This window comes from Mercenaria mercenaria, chromosome 11 (genome assembly GCF_021730395.1).
Source record: "Mercenaria mercenaria strain notata chromosome 11, MADL_Memer_1, whole genome shotgun sequence".
Lineage (NCBI taxonomy): Eukaryota > Metazoa > Mollusca > Bivalvia > Venerida > Veneridae > Mercenaria > Mercenaria mercenaria.
Genome location: NC_069371.1, coordinates 28,278,775 through 28,300,075, shown reverse-complemented (window position 1 = coordinate 28,300,075; position 21,301 = coordinate 28,278,775). Strand labels below are relative to the sequence as shown.

The 21,301-nt window shown below is 36.6% G+C and overlaps 1 protein-coding gene across 1 annotated transcript; it reads left to right on the top strand.

Moving 5' to 3' along the window:
- The first annotated feature begins 298 nt into the window (after positions 1 to 298).
- On the top strand, positions 299 to 15,671 carry LOC123532166 (uncharacterized). Its single transcript, XM_045313530.2, has 4 exons — positions 299 to 445; positions 4,647 to 4,838; positions 7,531 to 7,657; positions 9,738 to 15,671. The coding sequence occupies exons 1-4, from the start codon at positions 443 to 445 to the stop codon at positions 10,427 to 10,429; spliced, it is 1,014 nt and encodes a 337-aa protein (XP_045169465.1). The 5' UTR covers positions 299 to 442; the 3' UTR covers positions 10,430 to 15,671.
- The last annotated feature ends 5,630 nt before the right edge of the window (positions 15,672 to 21,301 follow it).

Sequence of the window (21,301 nt, the reverse complement as noted above, 5' to 3'; positions counted from 1 at the left end):
TATGGAGCATTTACACTGACATATCCTTGATTTATGAATATGTATTTTGTATAAAGATGAACGACAGACGGTACCAAATACTAGTCCCGGAAATTTCTATGCATTTTTTTCTAGTACACTGTTTGGACACGCTTTTCAGTGTCATTGATATTTTATCTATTAAATCTACTTACTCTTTTTTCTTAGAGAGACATCTTTTCAACATTATTAGTTTCTTTTTTTATCCCCGCGCATTTCTTGTGTTGTTTTACATAGGAATTTTACGATGTCAAAAATGACAAGGGCCTTAGTTTATAAATAGATCCTTTTACACTCTAAATAGAACATATTCTTAGTAGGACTAAGCGGCATTTTTGTAATCAGTTCGGCGTATTGAGGACGGACAAACAAACCAAATGATAAAACTGTTTTAAAGAAGAAAGAGTCGCTCAGAGAATTTGCTATGGTAAAAACAAACTAAGAAATATCATACTTCTATCTTTTATTTTCGCTCTTTCATTGGTTATGTTGAAATACACACTTTAATTTAAATTGTCACTTAATTTCGCGAGTTACGTAAAGGCAGTGGCTACGATTTAGTTCTATAAATAAAAGTCGGACTTCAATATTTTACGATTTTGACATTTCATATAGTTCGACGTTTTATCGAAAGTATAAATTTCCCGGTAGAGCTTTCCGCAAAAGTTCTTGCGGAAGGTTTTACAAGTTCACAGTAGAAGTGACTTGAAAGCGATAGCTAAATACCAACAACGGACAAAGAAACCTAATTTATACATCCATTGAACATACTGTCTTACTGAAGATATTGAAGATCAGTCCGCACTTTGAAAATGAAATTTACATCCATTCACTTTCACAACACAACACCAACTGTCAAATCTTCTTTATTATAAAGATTAATTTTAGACGAAAAAATATTATCACGGTCGGATTTGAAAAAAAATGCGACCCGTTACTAACCTATAGTCTATGTAGTATGCATATGTTTATAATCGATGGGTGTAATCAGCATTTACTGGCTGTGATTTTATTAAAAGTTACTTAAATTAGTTGTAAAGTCCTATCAAAGCAGTTTAAAAGGCTAGTACACGTGCGTTCGGCGGTACCCATGCGTTAAATAATGGCCGCAGATTTTTTACATGTGTCGTAGGCTAAACGTAATTGTTTTCGTCTAAGCATGTGTAATTGATTCTATATATTTATTCGGTGTTGTATTGTTCGTGATATTTCAATAAATTATGCTAGAAGTTTCTGTGTAATGCGTCGGGGAAGTGATTGGTGGTGCAGTTTTAGTTACGGTAAACCAATGTTTCACTATTTGAGAGTTTTCCTACATTACACTTCAATAAAATAAAGTTGTAATCTGTGCTATGCAAATGGCTGACATTCGATTAAACTTGACACAGGGACATGTTGAACGTCCAAATATTAAAAGACGCCCTGTGCAAGTTTAATGTTATTGAACTAGCTACGATTACACAACCTATTTTCTACCACCTAGGACTTTGTATGATAAAAATCTTTAAAAGCCAAATTTATCAGTCATGATTGTTTCACTGTTTACAGCAGAGACAGAACATGTTAGGAACCTATTCTCCTTCAGTTTTGGTACTTGGAAGTTTGTTTAAATTGTGGCTATTCCTACGGTCCCGTAAGAATAGCCTCACAGGCTATTCCTACGGCTCTCCCGTAGGAGTAGTGAAATAGCCTGCAGGTGGCTATTCCTACGGCTCTAAAGACAGTTTAGTATGTCCATCTTGAACTGCATTGTACAGAATTAATTTAAATGGTATATTTTCGAACAAATTGTTTACCTTTTAGTATCACATTGAGGGAGAACTTTGCATGTCAATTTTCAAGAAAAAATAGTTATATATTAGGTGGTTTTGAAACGAAAAACGTATACGGGTGTTGATTTCGCCAGATTCTACTGTATACGCAGGAATTTTAAATGACAGGCAAAATCAAAATCAAGATATAAAATTTAAAGTGATGATTTTTTAAAGAATCATTTTAAGCTTTTATTCACGAAAAACGTTTGAGGGTGTTGATTTGGACAGAATTTATATGTGAAGAAATCTCAAGTAAAAGGCAAAATCAAGACATAAAATCTAAAGTGTTGAATACTTTTTAAAATCTTTTAAGCTTTTATTAAGTATATATTTCTACGTGTGCATGCCAATTTTCAAGAAAAAAAATACTTAAAAACCAATAATTACCCGTATGTTTTTAGTACCAGGTAGATAAATGGTTTATAGCGGTGGAAGAACAATTCATCAGATAATAGTTTGTACTGTTTTTCAAAAGTTTCTTTTTAAGATTTTTACTTCAGTTTAGACCACAATTACTGCCTGTGCTTGTGAACATGTAGAAAATATTATAAGTCTTCTTATAAAACAATGCATTAGATAAGGGGTTTCACATTCTGAGTAAATTTTCATGTTTTTATTGAAAAGGGGAAAATCTGGGTGAATTCGCCAATTTCACAATAGATACTTATTTGGCAGATGTGAAATAAGTACATGCACTTGTTAAAGGACGTGGCTTAAAGAAGCTGCATAAAAATTTGATCTTTTCAAGGAAAAATAAGTTTTCTAATACCACTTGCATTTAGCCTCCATTACATGTTCATTATCATTAAGTCACTGTTAAATTTTGATTGGAAGGTAGGTGCATTTTCTTTCTGGTGGTGATCAAATATTCATGCATTAAGGCTTTCATTGCCGGACAGCTACATATTGTGTGTGAAAATGCTTAACATAACATTGACAGGAAAATGTGTCATTTGATGATTTTCCAGCCTTTCTGGTACTAGAGGAAGAATCGAGGCGCATGCCAGGCACGTAGGAAGCATTTTTAGAGTGGGGACGGGAGCTAGGGCGGCGTACATTTTGAAAGTCAGCCGACCTATAACAAACCCAGTTCCATAAAATGTTAAACAACGTTTTTTTTGTGGGTGTTTTTTTTTTTTTTAAAGTGGTTGTTAAAACCTCAAAAACAACTACAAAACTGCAGGACACAGCTAAAATTGACTTGTTGTCAAAAGATTGTTAAGAGAATTAGCTTAATTGGTCAAATTATTGGGAGGGGGCGCCCAGGGCGTGAAACTGAAAAGTAAACTATTTGTTCGAAAATATACCAGTTGAATTAATTCAGTACAATGCAATACAAGGTGGACATACAAACTGTCTTTAGAGCCGTAGGAATAGCCACCTGCGGGCTATTTCACTATTCTTACGGGAGAGCCGTAGGAATAGCCTGTGAGGCTATTCTTACGGCCCCGTAGGAATAGCCACTTTCATTTTATGTAGCAGACAGTACCATGTTTTCATGAAGTTTTCCTTATTACTAAAAGACCTGTATGTTTCCTTGTCTACTACATATTCTTACTTAAACCAATATCTTTTGTACTAAATGTATATTGCTTAACACATGTTTACTGCCAGAATTGCGAAGCATACTGTATTTAAATTATTTTGACAATGCAATCATGATGCCTGTCCTTGCAACAGTTTTCTTCATTTTCTAAGCAATTTGTAATATTCGGAGTGTCAAAAGCTTAGCAATAATATAATACATTGTCATCTGTGACAGCTATCAATGTAGCAGGTGTGACACCCTGGTTCTCTGGAGTAATTGAACACATGATATAGTTTTTAAGATAATGCGCTAACATTTGTCTGCCATTTACTTTACCCTATACCTCCTGTAATCTAGGTGACAATTTAGGCAAGTGTACCTACAGTATATTGATCTGCCATGTTGGTTTTGGTGTTTGTTGCCAGACTTGATTTGTGTGTGTTCTTTGTTTGCCATGTTGTAATTAAACTACTGTAAAAGTTTAGTGCTGTTTCTTTTTGCTGAAATGAAAATACCACCTGTGGTCGGATTAGGTTGTAAATTTTCAGCATGACTTCCTACTGATGGCTTTCAAAATCATCATGCCAGGGATTCGATCAGTAAGAAACTTGAAATTTAAATGGTATGCTTTTATAGCACTTACGCTGATAGAAAGTGTAAGACAATAAACCAAAGATTTGGACTTGCATTTGTACCAAACTGGACATGTATAAAACCTGTTAAGAGGTTGAAAACTGGTTGTGTCGGGATACCGTATTCGCCCTATTGGGCTCAGGTACCAACCAATCCCTCGGGATTCTGCAGGTGTTGTAACACGAAAAAACATGCGCCATCATTACAACAACACTTTAACAATTCATGGATAAAGGGAAGTATATGGCAGTTTTTTATAGTGAAAAAACTAGATGTTTGTTTGTAACAGGTAGAATTAACAAAGGTGAAAATTGTAGTACCTGTACCTAATAGTATGTTCTCTGTGTGTTTTATGCTGTTCTGTGTTTTCTTCTTTCATATTCTCAACAGTAAGGCCAAAGTTTATCCATTTGACAGGCAGAAATAGTCCATATATATGTATGTCAGAATTCGTGTTGTGCATAGTATCAAGATCGAAAAGACAAGGTCTAGTTAACCTACAGGCTAAAATGTGTGGTCTTTAGAAGACATCCAAATGAAAATAGTTCAAGGTTTATGTCAAAGCCTCAAAAGTGCCTAGCCTGAGAGTGAGACTACACAAGAAAACAACAAAAGTAGTAAGATGAAAATTAAACACGTTCATTGCATTACAGGCTGGGAAGGTTGTATTTGGCAAACTTCGAAACCACCTGATTGGTACAGGTGTGGCTATGGCAGGATGGGTAGCTTTTTCCTATGTTCCGAATACAGTCGGAGTTAAGTATGCAAAAAGATATATTGAAGCCTACAGTCCGTATTGTAAAAGTGTATCTGCTGAACTAGAAACAGAAGACTTGTTGAATGAGGTATGTAAAACTTTAATAATACATTTAGACTTTATAAAAGCTTAAAGACCCACCACAGAATAACGGTATTCTTTTGTATTTCTAAAATGGTACTTATACATTATTTGCATGAAAAAAAGAGAAATAGAGATATCTAGTTAAATGTACAAACTGATAGTGACATATCAGGCCAAGACAATTTTTAAAAATGTTTTTTATCATTTATTGAATGAATGTAGCAATATGTACACAGTATTTTGTGTAATAAGTTGAATTTGGACCAACTTTGTTTTTACAGGGCAAGTGAGTGCTTTGTGAACACACATTAATTCAGAAAGGGCCTAAATTGTTCACCTGTCTTCTTGTAGTTTTGTTGTATTATACCAGGGTTATCAGAATGATTTTCACAAAGTTCATGTGGGAGGAAAAAATAGGTTGCTAGGTTATGGTAGGTCTTTAAAAAGATTAAAAAGAAATGCACTATTTTGACCAACAGGGAAGTTGATCATATAAAAGTAATAATGAACTGTTTGCATAGAAATGATATATATCTTGTAAATGAAGTGTGCAAAATATTTAAAGAACAACACTTGGCAGTTTCCTCCTACATTTAAACAAATTGCTCAATGCATATGACACATATTTTGTTTCATATGAAGCAAGTGGTGAGCTGGTTACCTTTCAGAAACTGTAAAAGTGCAATATATTTAAAGCAAAAAAATTAGCTTTCACTACTAGTATATTATTTGTAAATAAATATACCTGTCAGCTTACACAAGAAATTGAATTTAGGAGTTTAGAAATTTTCAAGTGAAACTAGAATGTCTATGCAGTTTGCAGGTTCTGGATCAGTCGAGCCTAAGGTTATTGAGGAGAAACCACTTTAAAAGTTCAAAGCCCCTGTGACCTTGACCACCATTGAACTATTGACACCAAAATCAATAGGGGCCATCTATTGACCATAGAGCTAATGTCTCTTTGAAGTTTAAAGGCAACAAGATTACATATTTTCATGTTTTAGACAGTTTCTATTGAGTGACTATTGGCATGCCGCTGTACTTTAAGTTGGAATTCAGTGTTCAAACTGGTTTTTGTTATTTTCGCTGTGAAGTCTGATGCCATCTGCAAACAGAAAAAAACATTCCATCACTTGGGCCGATGCCATAACATGCCTTGTCTATTTAATGACTACCGTATTTTAGTGTGTATAGGTCGCACTTTTTCTACCCATTTTGCTGCCTGAAAAAGTTCCTGCGACCTATACGACAGAACATTGCCAGCAGTTTTTTTTTTTCGGGCCAATTTTCTGACCGTAGCTCTCGCAAAATTACGTGCATCTGTTACAAACGAACAAAATGGATAAAAAATATCAATATCGGCGGCTTTTCAACCAATAGCGGTTTCCTTTCAATAAAATATATCGTAAATAACCCATACAGACTATTAAAATTACGAATGACTTTAATTCAAGGATGTTTTTGCAGTCTGAATTACGTTTGTTTCTACTTTCGTTTTACTGGACGCCATTGACATGTACTCCGGGTTGGATAAAATCCGGACAGATCCGTCCTCCATTCCAAACATTGTTTATACTAATTCTTAGTGTATTAAAAAGCTTGAATAATTATTTTTTACTTTTGATTTTTAAATAAAAGAAAAAAATCCAAAAACAGATATTTTGTTAATCTTTTTTACTCAGAATCAAAGAACGCGGTTAATTACATGACACGGAAAGGTGTTATAATTGCTGTGCAAACAATTCACACTTAAACTTGCATGATAACAGACGTCTGCTGCCAATTAGTGTCAAAAAGCCGCTTTTCTTTGATGTAGTCTGTTACCGATACTACTGTTGGTACGAAACGGTTGGGAACGAAAATAACACAGTCCGATTTCCACCAATCAGGTTCTGATAATAATTCAGTCCGCGGCATCAATATGGCCGCCGCCATAACTTTTTTTGCCGGTAAATATTAAATATTGCTGGGGAAAAAATCCGAAATTTAACTGCGACTAATACGCTAGAAGTTAAATTTTCCGACCATTTCCAGAGCAAAAATTAGATGCGGACTGTACATTACCGCGACCTATACACACCAAAATATGGTACCAATACTGAAAATATGCACGATTTTCAATATCAATACTCAGTACATGAAACTGCAATACACAGTTCAAATATTTATTTGAAAACACAATACACAGTACACCATTGACGCTCATTTATGACCGATTTCTCCGTCATTTGAACATTTGCAAAGCTGAAAGTTTGCAAATTTTTTCTTTGTATGTAACTAAATAAATCTTGCGATTCAGCATTTTCCCTAGAATGCAAATGTGTGATGATATTTGAAGAAGAGTGTCCACAGCATGCATTTATAAAATGATAAGTTATCACAAATTTTAGCGTTTCTAACAACTGAGAGCATATACACAGTATCTTGTTATTAAAAGTAAATGCTCTTTTCTTATGTAATAGTAATACTATAGTATAATACAATAGTAAATCAGGGTTTTACTTACCTTGTTGATGAAAAATAATCACGTTTTCAGAAAATACCTTATCACTATTTAGTGGCAGTATCCGTTGTATGCATCCTCACCGTGAATAAAGGATGGATTGGATTCTGCTGTAAGAATCCATAAGTTATAACCAGATCTGAAATTTTGACTATTGCAACAAGTAAACAGTTAATGTCATGTTATATTTCAGGTGATACGAGATATAAATGCTAGTCAGGCTAAACCAGTGAAGACAGATGGTATTGAGTTTTTACAGACAAATCAGCTGTTTCCTGAGCCTTTCCACAAAGGCAATTCATCAACTGGTGCTTTTATAGGTAATTTTAGTTATATATTTTATGTCATTTATAGTCAAATTGGACGAGTAAAAACTTATTTTAGATTGATAGGGGGTTGAAATCTTTATCTAAAAATAAATAGATGAAATTAATGAATTATGTGGGCGTAATCTTTTTTAGGTTTTGGCAGAAGCAGCAGTTTATTGGCAATATATAAGTTCATGGAATGCAAATTTTAAAGATATAAATGGAAATGCTATTTAATGCTTGGATTTTAATTTTGTGTATTTACAAGGTCTCATGAAAATTTGTCCATTGTGAAATTATACAAAGGTACACAACTTTATGAAAATGGAAACTCCAAGTGCTTATAAATTCAATGGATATACATGTGTACCTTGTAATGCAAATTTGTTAATTTTTTGCCAAAAAGGTTGATTTTCATAGGGATGATATTTACTGTTATACAGTGCTTGTGAATAATAACCCTTACCCTGCTAAATTTCTATAATGAACTTGTCCATCTTCCAATTTAGACAGTACCATTAACTGTTAAAAGGGGTGTTTACCAAAAATATACTGGCTGAATTGCGAACAGTGCAGATCATGATCAGACTGCATGGATGTGCAGGGTGATCATGATCTACACTGGTCGCAAAGGCAGAATCGATCATGTCCAGGATGGTATGGGATAAGTGTTCTACAACAAGTGTTAGAGCTAATATAAGGAGTTGAAACAGCAGTTTGATTTCATTCCAACCCACCTCACAATAGGGAGAGTTGTTGGGTCGAAAGTTCGATTCATGGGCAAGGCTTACGTTCTCCATGATAATTTGATAACTACAATAAGTGTTAGAGCTAATATAAGGAGTTGAAACAGCAGTCAGATTTCATTCCAACCCACCTCACAATAGGGAGAGTTGTTGGGTCGAAAGTTCGTATGACAATTTGATAAAAGACATTGTGTGTGAGACCATCCGTCTTCCACCTCTGATTCATGTGCAGTAGTTGGCAGTTTCTTGCCAAGAACAGGTTTGTACTGGTACTGAATCTAGGAACACTGGTAAGGTTCACCCCTTTCTTTTGCCTAACTGAAATACTGTAGAAGAATGGTGTTAAACCCCAGACAAACAAACAAATAATTCCAATCCTGATGCTCGGTGTGAGTGTGACATTATTCACTAAAACTTAACCATGTACCTCCAGAACTTACTGCACACAAGTTTTGATGCATTGGTTTTCAGACTTTAGCATTTTGAGTTATATATGAAAAAAATATCAGGTCATATTTCCTAGACTGTTTAATTATATTTGCTTGATGTTCCCAAGTGATTACAGGTCACCTTATTGTGACCTTGACCTACTGACTTACTTTCTTGTTTTTAGCTCCCCTGAGCAATGCTCAGGTGAAATTTTCTGATCACTCGATGTCCGGCATCTGTCGTCTGTCAGCATTTAGCTTGTGTATGCGATAGAGGCTGTATTTTTCAACTGATCTTCATGAAACTGTCAGAATGATTACCTTGATGAAATCTAGGCCGAATAAGAAAATGGTCATCTGGGATCAAAAACTAGGTCACTATGTCAAATCAAAGAAAAACCTTGTGTATGGGATAGAGGCTGTATTTTTCAATCAATCTTCATGAATTTTGGTCAGAATGATTGCCTTTGATCAAATCTAGGTCAAGTTATATGTAGGTCATCTTGGCCCAAAAACTAGGTCACTAGGTCAAATTGAAGAAAATACTTGTTTACACTTAAGAGACCACATTTTTGGTCCAATCTTAATGAAAATTGGTCAGAATATTTGTTTCCATGAAATCACTAGGTCAAACATGTTTACACTGTTATGGTGTTTTTCTCAGGTGAGCGACCTAGGGCCATCTTGGCCCTCTTGTTTAAGATACAGCCTTAAAATCTGGATGACATGTACAGTTTTGCATACAGATCTTAAAAACTGACTTTCAGTGGCCATGAATGTGACCTACTGACCTACTTTATTAATATCTTAGCATCAGTTTGCCATTTGAAACATGTGGTTCATATTACTCAGATGAGCAATTCAGGGTCATCATGATCCTCTTGTTCTTAAATTGACAAACCTTTCCATTTTTTAAAGGTTTAGCGATTGGTACGAGATGTAATGCGGAGGATGTTTTCCACTACCACTGCCCTTCCGAAGTGAGCCCCGAGATGGCTAAATTCTGTCTACTAAGCCGGGAAGCAAAGAAGTTTATATTTGCTAGACAAATATGTTACGTTGAGGATAGCTATATTCAGTTTCGTTGTTTACTTGGTCTCGGACTGATTACAGCAGGTTCATTTATACAATATTTATGTAAATCAGCATTAGACTCTTTACTTCAAATGAAACTGAATTTAGAGATAATTGAAGCAAAGGGAAAGTCAGAAGTTATTGAAGACTTAATTTTTTTCAAAAAGGCTAAAGCAAAGACACACCGAGTCTTAACCTTCTTCTTTGTGAGCATTGTTGGTGTATATATTTATAGACTTTTGGATGCTCAGTATAATTGGATGCTGGAAAAAAATGCGGATGACAAAGTTGCACATCTTGGACCTGAGTATAGAGCAGGCGGTTTGCAGTTCTACGAGAATGTTATAGCAGGAAATATGTTTAACTACAAGCGATTTGGTGAAGGTTGTGGGATTGACTCCGATGGGAATAAAATTCAGGGGAAATATGAGCTAATTCCCAAACATATTCCATTAACAGTGCGCTGTCAGTACTTTGCGATGATGGCATCTCAGGATAAGACCAAGGATTCAACAGAACCAAAGGCTGCCAGCTGAGAATTGTAGAAAATTAAGAAGTACAGCTTACAAAATGAGGAGACAAAACTTAATGGATAAAAACAAGACTAATATGCATCCCCTTTCCTCATCTCAAGCCCTCTGTCATTATTCCAATGTAAAGGTTGTAATGTAACCATTCAAAAAAAACTGTTGACCTTTTTTTGTGAACAAATTTTCACACTTAATATTGTAAAGACATAGTATTACATTGTTACCAAGTTTCATATAAAACCAGTAAAATGCCAGCTCTAAAGTATTGAAATTTCTTTTTCTATATATTTTCATTCAAAGCTGGTGACCAAATTTTTTTTATCTCAGATTCAGAAGACTCAATTTATAATTTGACCTTGGTTTGATAAAGATTCTGACTATCTATTCACCATACAAGAGATATGTCCTTTATTAACTTTAAAAGCACAAGAAAAATTTTCATGACACCCGACTTATAGCTGGTAGGTTTACTAAGTTATATGAAGAATATGCAGGTTCTTCAGTTAAGGTTCTGTTTTAAAGATGGTTTCTGTGGATGTAAAAATATATAAAAAAATGCCCTTTCTGGTAGGGAACATATTTTTGTGCCCCCACTATGAGTCTTGCCTGTCCTTCCATCTGAAAAATGTTTGTGACAAGCCTAGCTCAAAATTATTTGATATAAACTGATGAAAACTTGCATGAGTCTTTATCATGATATTAACTTGCACACCTCCTAATTTTCGTCTCACTAAACCCTCTATTTCAAGAGTTATGACCCCTGAAATACATGTAGTAAAAAATGCACATTTTCACCTAAAGATGTTCCTAGCTCAAAAACTATTTTATGTAAATTCATGAAACCTTGCAAGAGTCTTTATCATATGACTTTGCACACTTGGCATTCTTCTTGAGAATTTAGTGCTAGTAACAGAGTTATGCCCCTTGAAATAGCCAAAATAGTGGATTTTTTGTTTGTGATGCTCATAGCTCAGAAAGTATATGGCCTAGAATTATGAATCCTTTATATCAAATGTTTGTTGAGGCTATACCCTCTTAAGACTGCAAACATCTGAATTATTGCCCCTTATTTGCGACAAATGTACAGTGGGGGCAAACCCTGTGTCCTACAGACACATTCTAGTTCTAGGGAATAATGTTAAATCTGCGGTCATTGTCCAGCTTCGGTCGTTGTGCATTGTCCGTCAACAATTGCCTTGTTAACATGCTAGAGGCCACATTTGTGACCCAATCTTTATGAAACTTGGTCAGAATGTTTGTCTTGATGATCTCTAGGTCAAATTCGAAACTGGGTCATGTGAAACTTGGTCAGAAATTATACCTTGATGATCTTTAGACCAAGTTCGAATCTGGGTCATGTGGGATCAGACAAGGACAGATCAAAAGAAAATCGTGTTAATACTCTAATGACCTCATTTTATGTTTGAAACTCATGAGAATTGGTCAGAATGTTTGTCTTGATGAAATCTAGGTCAAATTCAAACATGGGTTATTTAGGGTCTAAAACTAGGTCACCCAGTCAAATCAAAGAAAAACTCTGTGTGTGCAAAAGGCTGCATTTTTGACTGGATACTTGTGAAATTTGATTAGAATGATCTTCTTGATGAAATCTAGGTCAGATTTGAATATGGGTCATCTGGGATCAAAAACTAGGTTACCGGGTCAAATCAAAGAAAAACCTTGTGTATGCAATAGGGGCTGTATTTTTCATCTGATATGCATATGAAACTTGGTCAGAATGTTTGTCTCCATAAGATCTCCGATGAATTTATATCCTGGTCACATGGATTCAAAAATTAGGTCACTGGGTCAAAGCAAAGAAAAAGCTTGTTTACACTTGAGAGGCCACATTTTTTGTTCAATCCTAATGAAAATTGGTCAGAATATTTGTCTCCATGAAATCTCAGATGTGTTAAAAGTTGGGTCAGATTGGGTCAAAAACTAGGTAAATAGGTCAGATTGAAGAAAAATCTTGTTTACACTCTAGAGGCCATATTTTTTCTCCAGTCTTCATGAAACTTGGTTAGAATGTTTATCTCCTTGAAAATGCAGCTGAGTTTGAAACTGGGTCATGTTGTATCAAGAACTGGGTCACTAGATCAAACATGTTTACACTGTTATAGTGTGTTACTCAGGTGAGTGACCTAGGGCCATCTTGGCCCTCTTATTATGAAATTTAGATCATGTGCGAAACCTAGGTACCTGCAGACAAAAATTAGGTGACTGGGTTTACTCATGATTTTTTTTTTTTACATGACAACAGTCTGACCATATTTAAGATAGATCAGGTAGAATATATAGTGCCTCTTTTCTTCACAAGATATTTCTTTGACTTGACCTAGTGACCTAATTTTTGACATCAGATGACCCAGTTTTGAACTTCTAGAACATTTATCTAAAGATGATGTTTTTTTTAGTTACGATTGTAAAACAGCGCTTTGGGATATTCCTAAGGGTTTTGTGAATGGACAATTTTTGTTTTCAGTCTTCACAAGTCTTATGTATGGTAGCCTGAATTTTGGTATACAGTTGAGTCACTGTTGCTTTGTCTGTGAGACTATGTCAGATCTGTTTTAAACAAACATTGAAATTGTGAACAAAGTGTTCAACTGGTAGAACATAAATTCTTACAGGATTTATTTGACCCATAGGACATGTTTTGAATGTGATTCTGTGATAGATATTCTGAAATGTTTGAAACAAAACAGTAACATCATATTGTTGTATGAAAGTATAAAACTGCCAATATGTTCATAAAAGCTTTAACAAGATCAATCATGTATTGTAGTTTATCTTTTATAATGTTAGCTATAATTTTCTGTATTTCTCCATATATTTTTAGCTCACCTGAGCCAAAGGCTCACGGTGAGCTTTTGTGACTGCTCGATGTCATGTCGTCCATCCGTCAACAATTTCTAAAAAAAATCTTCTTCGAAACCACTGGGCAGATTTACACCAAACGTCACAGGAATGATCCTTGGGTGGCCCCCTTTCAAAATTGAATTCCACACACAACTCTTATTGCCATGGCAACCGAAAGGAAAATCTTTTAAAAAAAAATTCTCAGAAACTTTTAGCCGGATTTCAAATATATTTTGTTGAAATTATCTCTAGGTGACTCTCTACCAAAATTGCTTAAGCCGTCCTGTTTTGATAAAAAACATGGCCGCCAGGGGGCGGGGCTTATCTTCTCTCAATGGCTATATTGTAAATTTCAAAACCACTGGGTGGATTTACACCAAACTTCACATAAATGATCCTTGGGTAGCCTCCTTTCAAAATTGCCAAAAGATTTAAAATCAGAACCTCGGGTGTTAAGTCGGCAATTTTTAGTCCTTCTGTTGTGCTCTGTTTGCCTTTGTCAATCTGTTTGTGAATATGTGCCATACATAGAAATCTTTTAGTTACCAGAAATCATTGTAGATTTCTTTGAACTTGGTCAGGTTATTTACAGTGTAGGTCTTTTTTAAAGTTGGTCACTTACGTTACTTCCCACATGGGCCATAACACATGAGTAAAGGTAAAACCACAATCCATAGTGTTCCAAATCATGTTGATTAAATATATCTACTTATAATGATATTTGTGAAACACTTCAGTTCTAAGTTCTAACATTGTCCTAAGTAAGCTCCATGATACAGTCCTCTGGTCCGTCTACTACAGTGTGCTTTGTTAGCTCACCTGAGCATTTTGTTCTCCGGGTGAGCTATTGTGATCGCTCGTCGTCCGTCCACACTTTCCTTATAACAATATCTCTTCTGAAACCATTTGGTGGAAGTTGATAAAACTTGGCCTGGATGTTCTTTGGATGGTCCTCTTTCAAAATTTGTTCAAATGGTTCCGCTTGGTTGCACATAGGGGCCGCCAGAGCTAAAAATAGAAATAAATCTTCTAACAACATCTCTTAAGCCGCTGGTCTGATCTCAAAATAATTTCACACAAATTGTCCTTATGTAATCCTCTGTCAAGATTGTTCAGATTATTACGGTTCATCAAAAACCGTGGCTGCCAGAGGGTTTGGTCACTTTTCCCTATATGTATTTAGTAGAAACTTTAAAAATCCTCTTTTTATGAAACTGCTGGCCCGATTTTGAAATAATTTCACACAAATGGTCCTTGTATCACCCTCTGCCAAGATTGTTCAAATTATACCGATTCCTCAAAAGTTATGGCCGCCAGAGAGCGTGGTCTATTTTCCCTATATGTATTTAGTGGAAACTTAAAAAATCTTCTTGTATGAAACTGCTCACATAAATGGTCCTTGAGCTGGACATTTCTCATCTGACCTTCACCAAACTTGAACAAAATGTGTTTGCCAGTAAGTCCTCAGCCAAGTTCGATAACTAGTCAAATTGGCCCAGGCACTTTGGAGTTATGGCCCTTGAAACATTGTTTTTGATAATCAAAGCACTGAAAGTCTGATTGGGCTGTATCGAAGCACTGAAAGTCTGATTGGGTTGTATCAAAGCACTGAAAGTGTTTGGGTGTTTTTGATAATCAAAGCACTGAAAGTCTGATTGGGAATTAAGAATATATAGGGAGTAGGGTTTACGCTCGAACATTTCTCATCCGATCATATACTTCTATTCAGATGACTAGGCAGTTGTGGGAGACATGCGCTTTTCTCAAAAGCAGCTCTAATTTAGTAGAAACTTTGACTGTTCAAGCAAGCAACTAAACTCAGGTGAGCGGTATAGGGCCATCATGGCACCAGCCTGAAGGCCTAAAGCTGAGAAATTGAACATGTAGCATTTTGTAGTAATTCTCAACTAAATCTGTTCAAATCATCCCCTGGGGTCGAAATTGGCCCCACTATAGGGTTCACTTGTTTTAAATAGACTTACACTAGAAAACCTTTAAACTCCACTTGTCTTACACTTAGGGCACTTGCAAGCAGATACTTGGCATGTAGCTTTGGGTAGTTATCCTTTTCCCTTTGTTCAAATTATGCTTCTGGGGTCCAGTTTGGCCCACCCAGGGTCATTTGTTTATCTAAATCTTATTATCTAAAATTTCGAGGCCTAGAGCTTAGATATTAGGCATATAGCATTGTGTAGAGGTCCTATCAAGAAACATGGCACCCATTTGAGCCAGGAGAGTGATGTAGGACCATCAAGGCCCTCTTGTATAATAAATGTGAAGTACAGATTTGCTGATCTAAATTGTGTAATGAGCATAATTTTATATTTTTATCCTACCTTCATGTGATATAAAAGGCAAAATCTAGTATAATAAATTTTTAGGATTTTGCTGGACTTCTTTTTCTTTCAGAGACGGCGGGGGTTTATGTGAACACCCATGGCAGGCTGGTGGGCGGTCTGTGTCCAAATGCATGTCCGCTCTCTAAGTCAAACAGTTTTCATCCGATCTTCACCAAACTTGCTGACAATGTTTGTGGGCATAATATTTCTGCAAAGTTCAATAACCAGCCAAATCGCCCCAGGCACTCTCTGATTATGGCTCTTGAATTACTCGAAAAACTGCAAATTTAGCCTTGTCCACTCTCTAAGTGGAACAGTTTTCATCCGATCTTCACCAAACTTGCTGACAATGTTTATGGGCATAATATCTCGGCCAAGTTCGATAACCAGCCAAATCACCCCAGGCACTCGCGGATTATGGCCCTTGAATTACTCGAAATCTGCAAATTTCTAAGCCTTGTCCGCCATCATAGTCGAACAGTTTTCATATGATCTTCACCAGACTTGGTGACCATGTTTGTGGGCGTAATATCTCGACCAAGTTTGATAACCACCCAGATCGCCCCAGTCACTCTTGGTGTATGGCCCTTGAATTACTTGAATTCTTTTTATGATACGTAACTGAATATTTAAACGGGCTTATTTTTAGACAGTCTGGCACTCTTGTTTTTTACTTTTTTTCAAAATGACGCCATCTTTTTTTTTTTGAGAACGGCTGCTAAAGACATATTTATGCAACGAATGGGCTTCAGCAAATTTTATTTTTAAACAAGCTTTGGGACCCCATTTGAAGTGAATGATTAGTTTTACTCTAATGGATCATCCCAGGCTTAAGGTCATATCATTTTTATACGCCCGTTTGAAAAACGGGACGTATTATGGGAACGCCCTTGGCGGGCGGACAGATGGGCAGGCGGGCGGTGTCCACAGACCTTGTCCAGAGCATATCTTCTACATGCATGGAGGGATTTTGATGAAACTTTGCACAGTTGTTCACCATCATGAGACGGAGTGTCATGCGCAAGAACCAGGTCCCTAGGTCTAAGGTCAAGGTCACACTTAGAGGCCAAAGGTCAGATACAAGAATGACTTTGTCCGGAGCATTTCTACTTCATGCATGGAGGGATTTTGATGTAACCTGGCACAATTGTACACCATCATGAGACGGAGTGTCATGCACTGGTCCCTTCTTTTGAATTACTTCACTTTGCTGTTACTATAAATAGCTTATATTGTAACTTTTTCATTACACTTAGAGGTCAAAGGTCAAATTCAAGAATGACTTTGTCCAGAGCGTATCTTCATGCATGGAGGGATTTTGATGAAAGTTGGCACAATTGTTCATCATCATGAGACGGAGTGGCATCGCAAAAACCAGGTCCCTAGGTCTAAGGTCAAGGTCACACTTAGAGGCCAAATGATACAAGAATGAAAAATTCAAGAATGACTTTGTCCGGAGCATATCTTCTTCATGCATGGAAGGATTTTGATGTAGCTTGGCACAGTTGTTCACCATAATGAGAGGGAGTGTCATGCGCAAGAACCAGGTCCCTAGGTCTAAGGTCAAGGTCACACTTAGAGGTCAAGGATACAAGAATGAAAACTTTGTCCGGAGCATATCTTCTTTATGCATGAAAGGACTTTGATTAGCTTGGCACAATTGTTCACCATCATGAGACGGAGTGTCAATGCGCAAGAACCAGGTCCCTAGGGGTAAGATCAAGGTCACATTTAGAGGTCAAGGATACAAGAATGAAAACTTTGTCCGGTGCATTTCTTCTTCATGCTTTGAGGGATTTTGATACAACTTGGCACAATGTCACAAGCATGAGACGGAGTGTCGTGCGCAGAACAGGTCCCTGGTCTAAGGTCAGGTCACACTTAGAGCCAAATGATACAAGAATGAAAAATTCAAGATGACTTTGTCGAGCAACTTCTTCATGCATGGAAGGATTTTGATGTAGCTTGCACAGTTGTCACCTTAATGAGAGGGATGTCAATGCGCAAAGAACCAGGTCCCTAGGGTAAGGTCAAGGTCACTTTTATAGGTCAGTACAGAATGAAAACTTTGTCGGAGCCATTTTCTTTCATGCATTGAGGGATTTTGATACAACTTGGCACAAATGTTCACAAGCATGAGACGGAGTGTCGTGCGCAAGAACCAGGTCCCTAGGTCTAAGGTCAAGGTCACACTTAGAGGCCAAAGGTCAGATACAAGAATGACTTTGTCCGGAGCATTTCTACTTCATGCATGGAGGGATTTTGATGTAACCTGGCACAATTGTACACCATCATGAGACGAAGTGTCATGCACTGGTCCCTTCTTTTGAATTACTTCCCTTTGCTGTTACTATAAATAGCTTATATTGTAACTTTTTCATTACAAGTCGTAGGGAAAAATCGAGACCACTTTTCTGTAGTACAACATGTATGTTACATCCAATTCTGAGATGTATTTTGAGCTATCTCTACCTGGTAAGGATTTTTGTGTGGACTTGTAATTTTTTTTTCTTTTTTTTTTTTTTTCTTTAAAGATTAACTTCCCTTAGTAGCTGTTACTGTAAATAACTTACATTTTAACTTTTTTATAATTGACCGTAGGGAAAACCCAAGACAACTTTTCTGTGGTACAACACTGATGTTACTTTCAAATTTTGGGTGTATTTTAAGGTATCTCTACCTGGTAAGGATTTTTTTTTGTGGACTTAGTAAAATAAAAGAATTACAATAATTTCTAAAAAAAAAAATATTTGCTGTGACGGGCGTATATTGTGACATTCTGGCACTCTTGTCCTTTATCATAAACTATAAAATATACTTGACTAAATCTTTCATGTATGAATCAGCATATCATTTCTAAGGTTTTTTATAAAATTTTAATCAAAGCATTTTGAATATATTGATTATTGTAAATATACATGTATTTTGTCCCCCGACTTTTTCAAAGAAAAAATGCGGAATATAGAAATAGGCTGCGTCCTACCGTCATTCTGTTCATTACACTTCATGTCTGGTCCATAACTCTGTCATCCATGAAGGGATTTTGAAATAACTTGGCATAAATGTTTCCCATAATGAGATGACATGTCAAGCGCAAGATCCAGGCCCCTAGCTTCAAGGTCAAGGTCAGACTTGAGAGGTTAAAGATTAACATGGTCTGTTTCTTGTCTGGTCAATAACACTGCCATTCATCAAGGGATTTTAATATTACTTGGCACAAATGTCCCCTACAATGAGTTAATTTGTCATGCTCAAGACCCAGACCCCTAGCTCCAAGGTCAAGGTCACCTTTGGAGATTTTTTTGTATTTATTGTTTTTTGTCTGGTCTGTAACTTTTTTATGCATTGGTGTATATTCAGATAACTTGGTATCAGTATTCACCAATTCACCACTACATGACATTGTGTCATATGTTAAGGTCAAGGTCACAGGCACCTGAGTTAATTTTCTTTTTTAGCTCATCTGATTTTTTGAAAAAAAATGATGAGTTATTGTCATCACTTGATTGGTGTCAGCGTTGGCGTTGCCTGGTTAAATTTTGTTTAGGTCAGCTTTTCTCCTAAACTATCAAAGGTTTTGCTTTGAAACTTGCAATACTTGTTCACCATCAATAGCTGACCCTGTACAGCAAGAAACATAACTCCATCCTGCTTTTTGCAAAAAGTATGGCCCCTTTGCATTTAGAAAATATCAGATTTCTTGGTTAAGTTTTATGTTTAAGCCTGGCCCATCAAGTTGATGGGAAGTGTAGGCTGGTCTATAAAGTTAATGGGAAGTGTAACACTGGCCTACCAAGTTAATGAGAAGTGTAAGTCTGGCCCGTCAAGTTAATTTGAAGGGTAAGTCTTGTCCATCATGGTAATGAGAAGTGTAAGTCTGGTCCATCGAATTAATGAGAAGTGTAATTCTTGCCTATCAAGTTAATGAGAAGTGTAAGTCGTCCATCAGGTTAATGAGAAGTGTAAGTCTGACCCATCAGGTTAATGAGAAGTGTAAGTCTGACCCATCAGGTTAATGAGAAGTGTAAGTCTGGCCCATCAGGTTAATGAGAAGTGTAAGTCTGGCCCATCAGGTTAATTTGAAGGGTAAGTCTTGTCCATCATGGTAGTGAGAAGTGTAAGTCTGGTCCATCGAATTAATGAGAAGTGTAGCTCTGGCCGATCAAGTTAATGAAAAGTGTAAGTCTGTCCAATCAGGTTAATGAGAAGTGTAAGTCTGTCCAATCAGGTTAATGAGAAGTGTAAGTCTGACCCATCAGGTTAATGAGAAGTGTAAGTCTGGTCCAGCAAGTTAATGAGAAGTGTAAGTCTGGTCAAGGAAGTTAAAGAGAAGTGTAATTCTGGCCCATCAAGTTAATGAGAAGTGTAAGTCTGACCCATCAGGTTAGTTGGAAGTGTATGTCTGACCCATCAGGTTAATGAGAAGTGTAAGTCTGGTCCATCGAATTAATGAGAAGTGTAGCTCTGGCCTATCCAGTTAATGAAAAGTGTAAGTCTGTCCAATCAGGTTAATGAGAAGTGTATGTCTGACCCATCAGGTTAATGAGAAGTGTAAGTCTGGTCAAGCAAGTTAATGAGAAGTGTAATTCTGGCCCATCAAGTTAATTTGAAGGGTAAGTCTTGTCCATCATGGTAATGAGAAGTTTGAGTCAGGTCCATCGAATTAATGAGAAGTGTAGCTCTGGCCGATCAAGTTAATGAAAAGTGTAAGTCTGTCCAATCAGGTTAATGAGAAGTGTAAGTCTGACCCATCAGGTTAATGAGAAGTGTAAGTCTGACCCATCAAGTTAATTTGAAGGGTAAGTCTTGTCCATCATGGTAATGAGAAGTTTGAGTCAGGTCCATCGATTAATGAGAAGTGTAAGTCTGGCCGATCAAGTTAATGAAAATGTAAGTCTGTCCAATCAGGTTAATGAGAAGTGTAAGTCTGTCCAATCAGGTTAATTGAAAGTGTAAGTCTGACCATCATGGTTAATGAGAAGTGTAAGTGTCGACCCATTGGGTTAAGAGAAGTGTAAGTCTGACCCATTAGGTTAATGAGAAGTGTAAATCTGGCCCATCAAATTAATTTGAAGGGTAAGTCTTGTCCATCATGGTAATGAGAAGTGTAAGTCTGGTCAAGGAAGTTAAAGAGAAGTGTAATTCTGGCCCATCAAGTTAATGAGAAGTGTAAGTCTGACCCATCAGGTTAGTTGGAAGTGTATGTTTGACCCATAAGGTTAATGAGAAGTGTAAGTCTGGTCCATCGAATTAATTAGAAGTGTAGCTCTGGCCTATCAAGTTAATGAAAAGTGTAAGTCTGTCCAATCAGGTTAATGAGAAGTGTAAGTCTGACCCATCAGGTTAATGAGAAGTGTAAGTCTGACAGATCAAGTTAATGAGAAGTGTAAGTCTGTCCAATCAGGTTAATGAGAAGTGTAAGTCTGTCCAATCAGGTTAATGAGAAGTGTAAGTCTGACCCATCAGGTTAATGAGAAGTGTAAGTCTGTCCCATCAGGTTAAGAGAAGTGTAAGTCTGACCCATCAGGTTAATGAGAAGTGTAAGTCTGTCCCATCAGGTTAATGAGAAGTGTAAGTCTGACCCATCAGGTTAATGAGAAGTGTAAGTCTGTCCCATCAGGTTAATGAGAAGTGTAAGTCTGGTCAAGCAAGTTAATGAGAAGTGTAAATCTGGCCC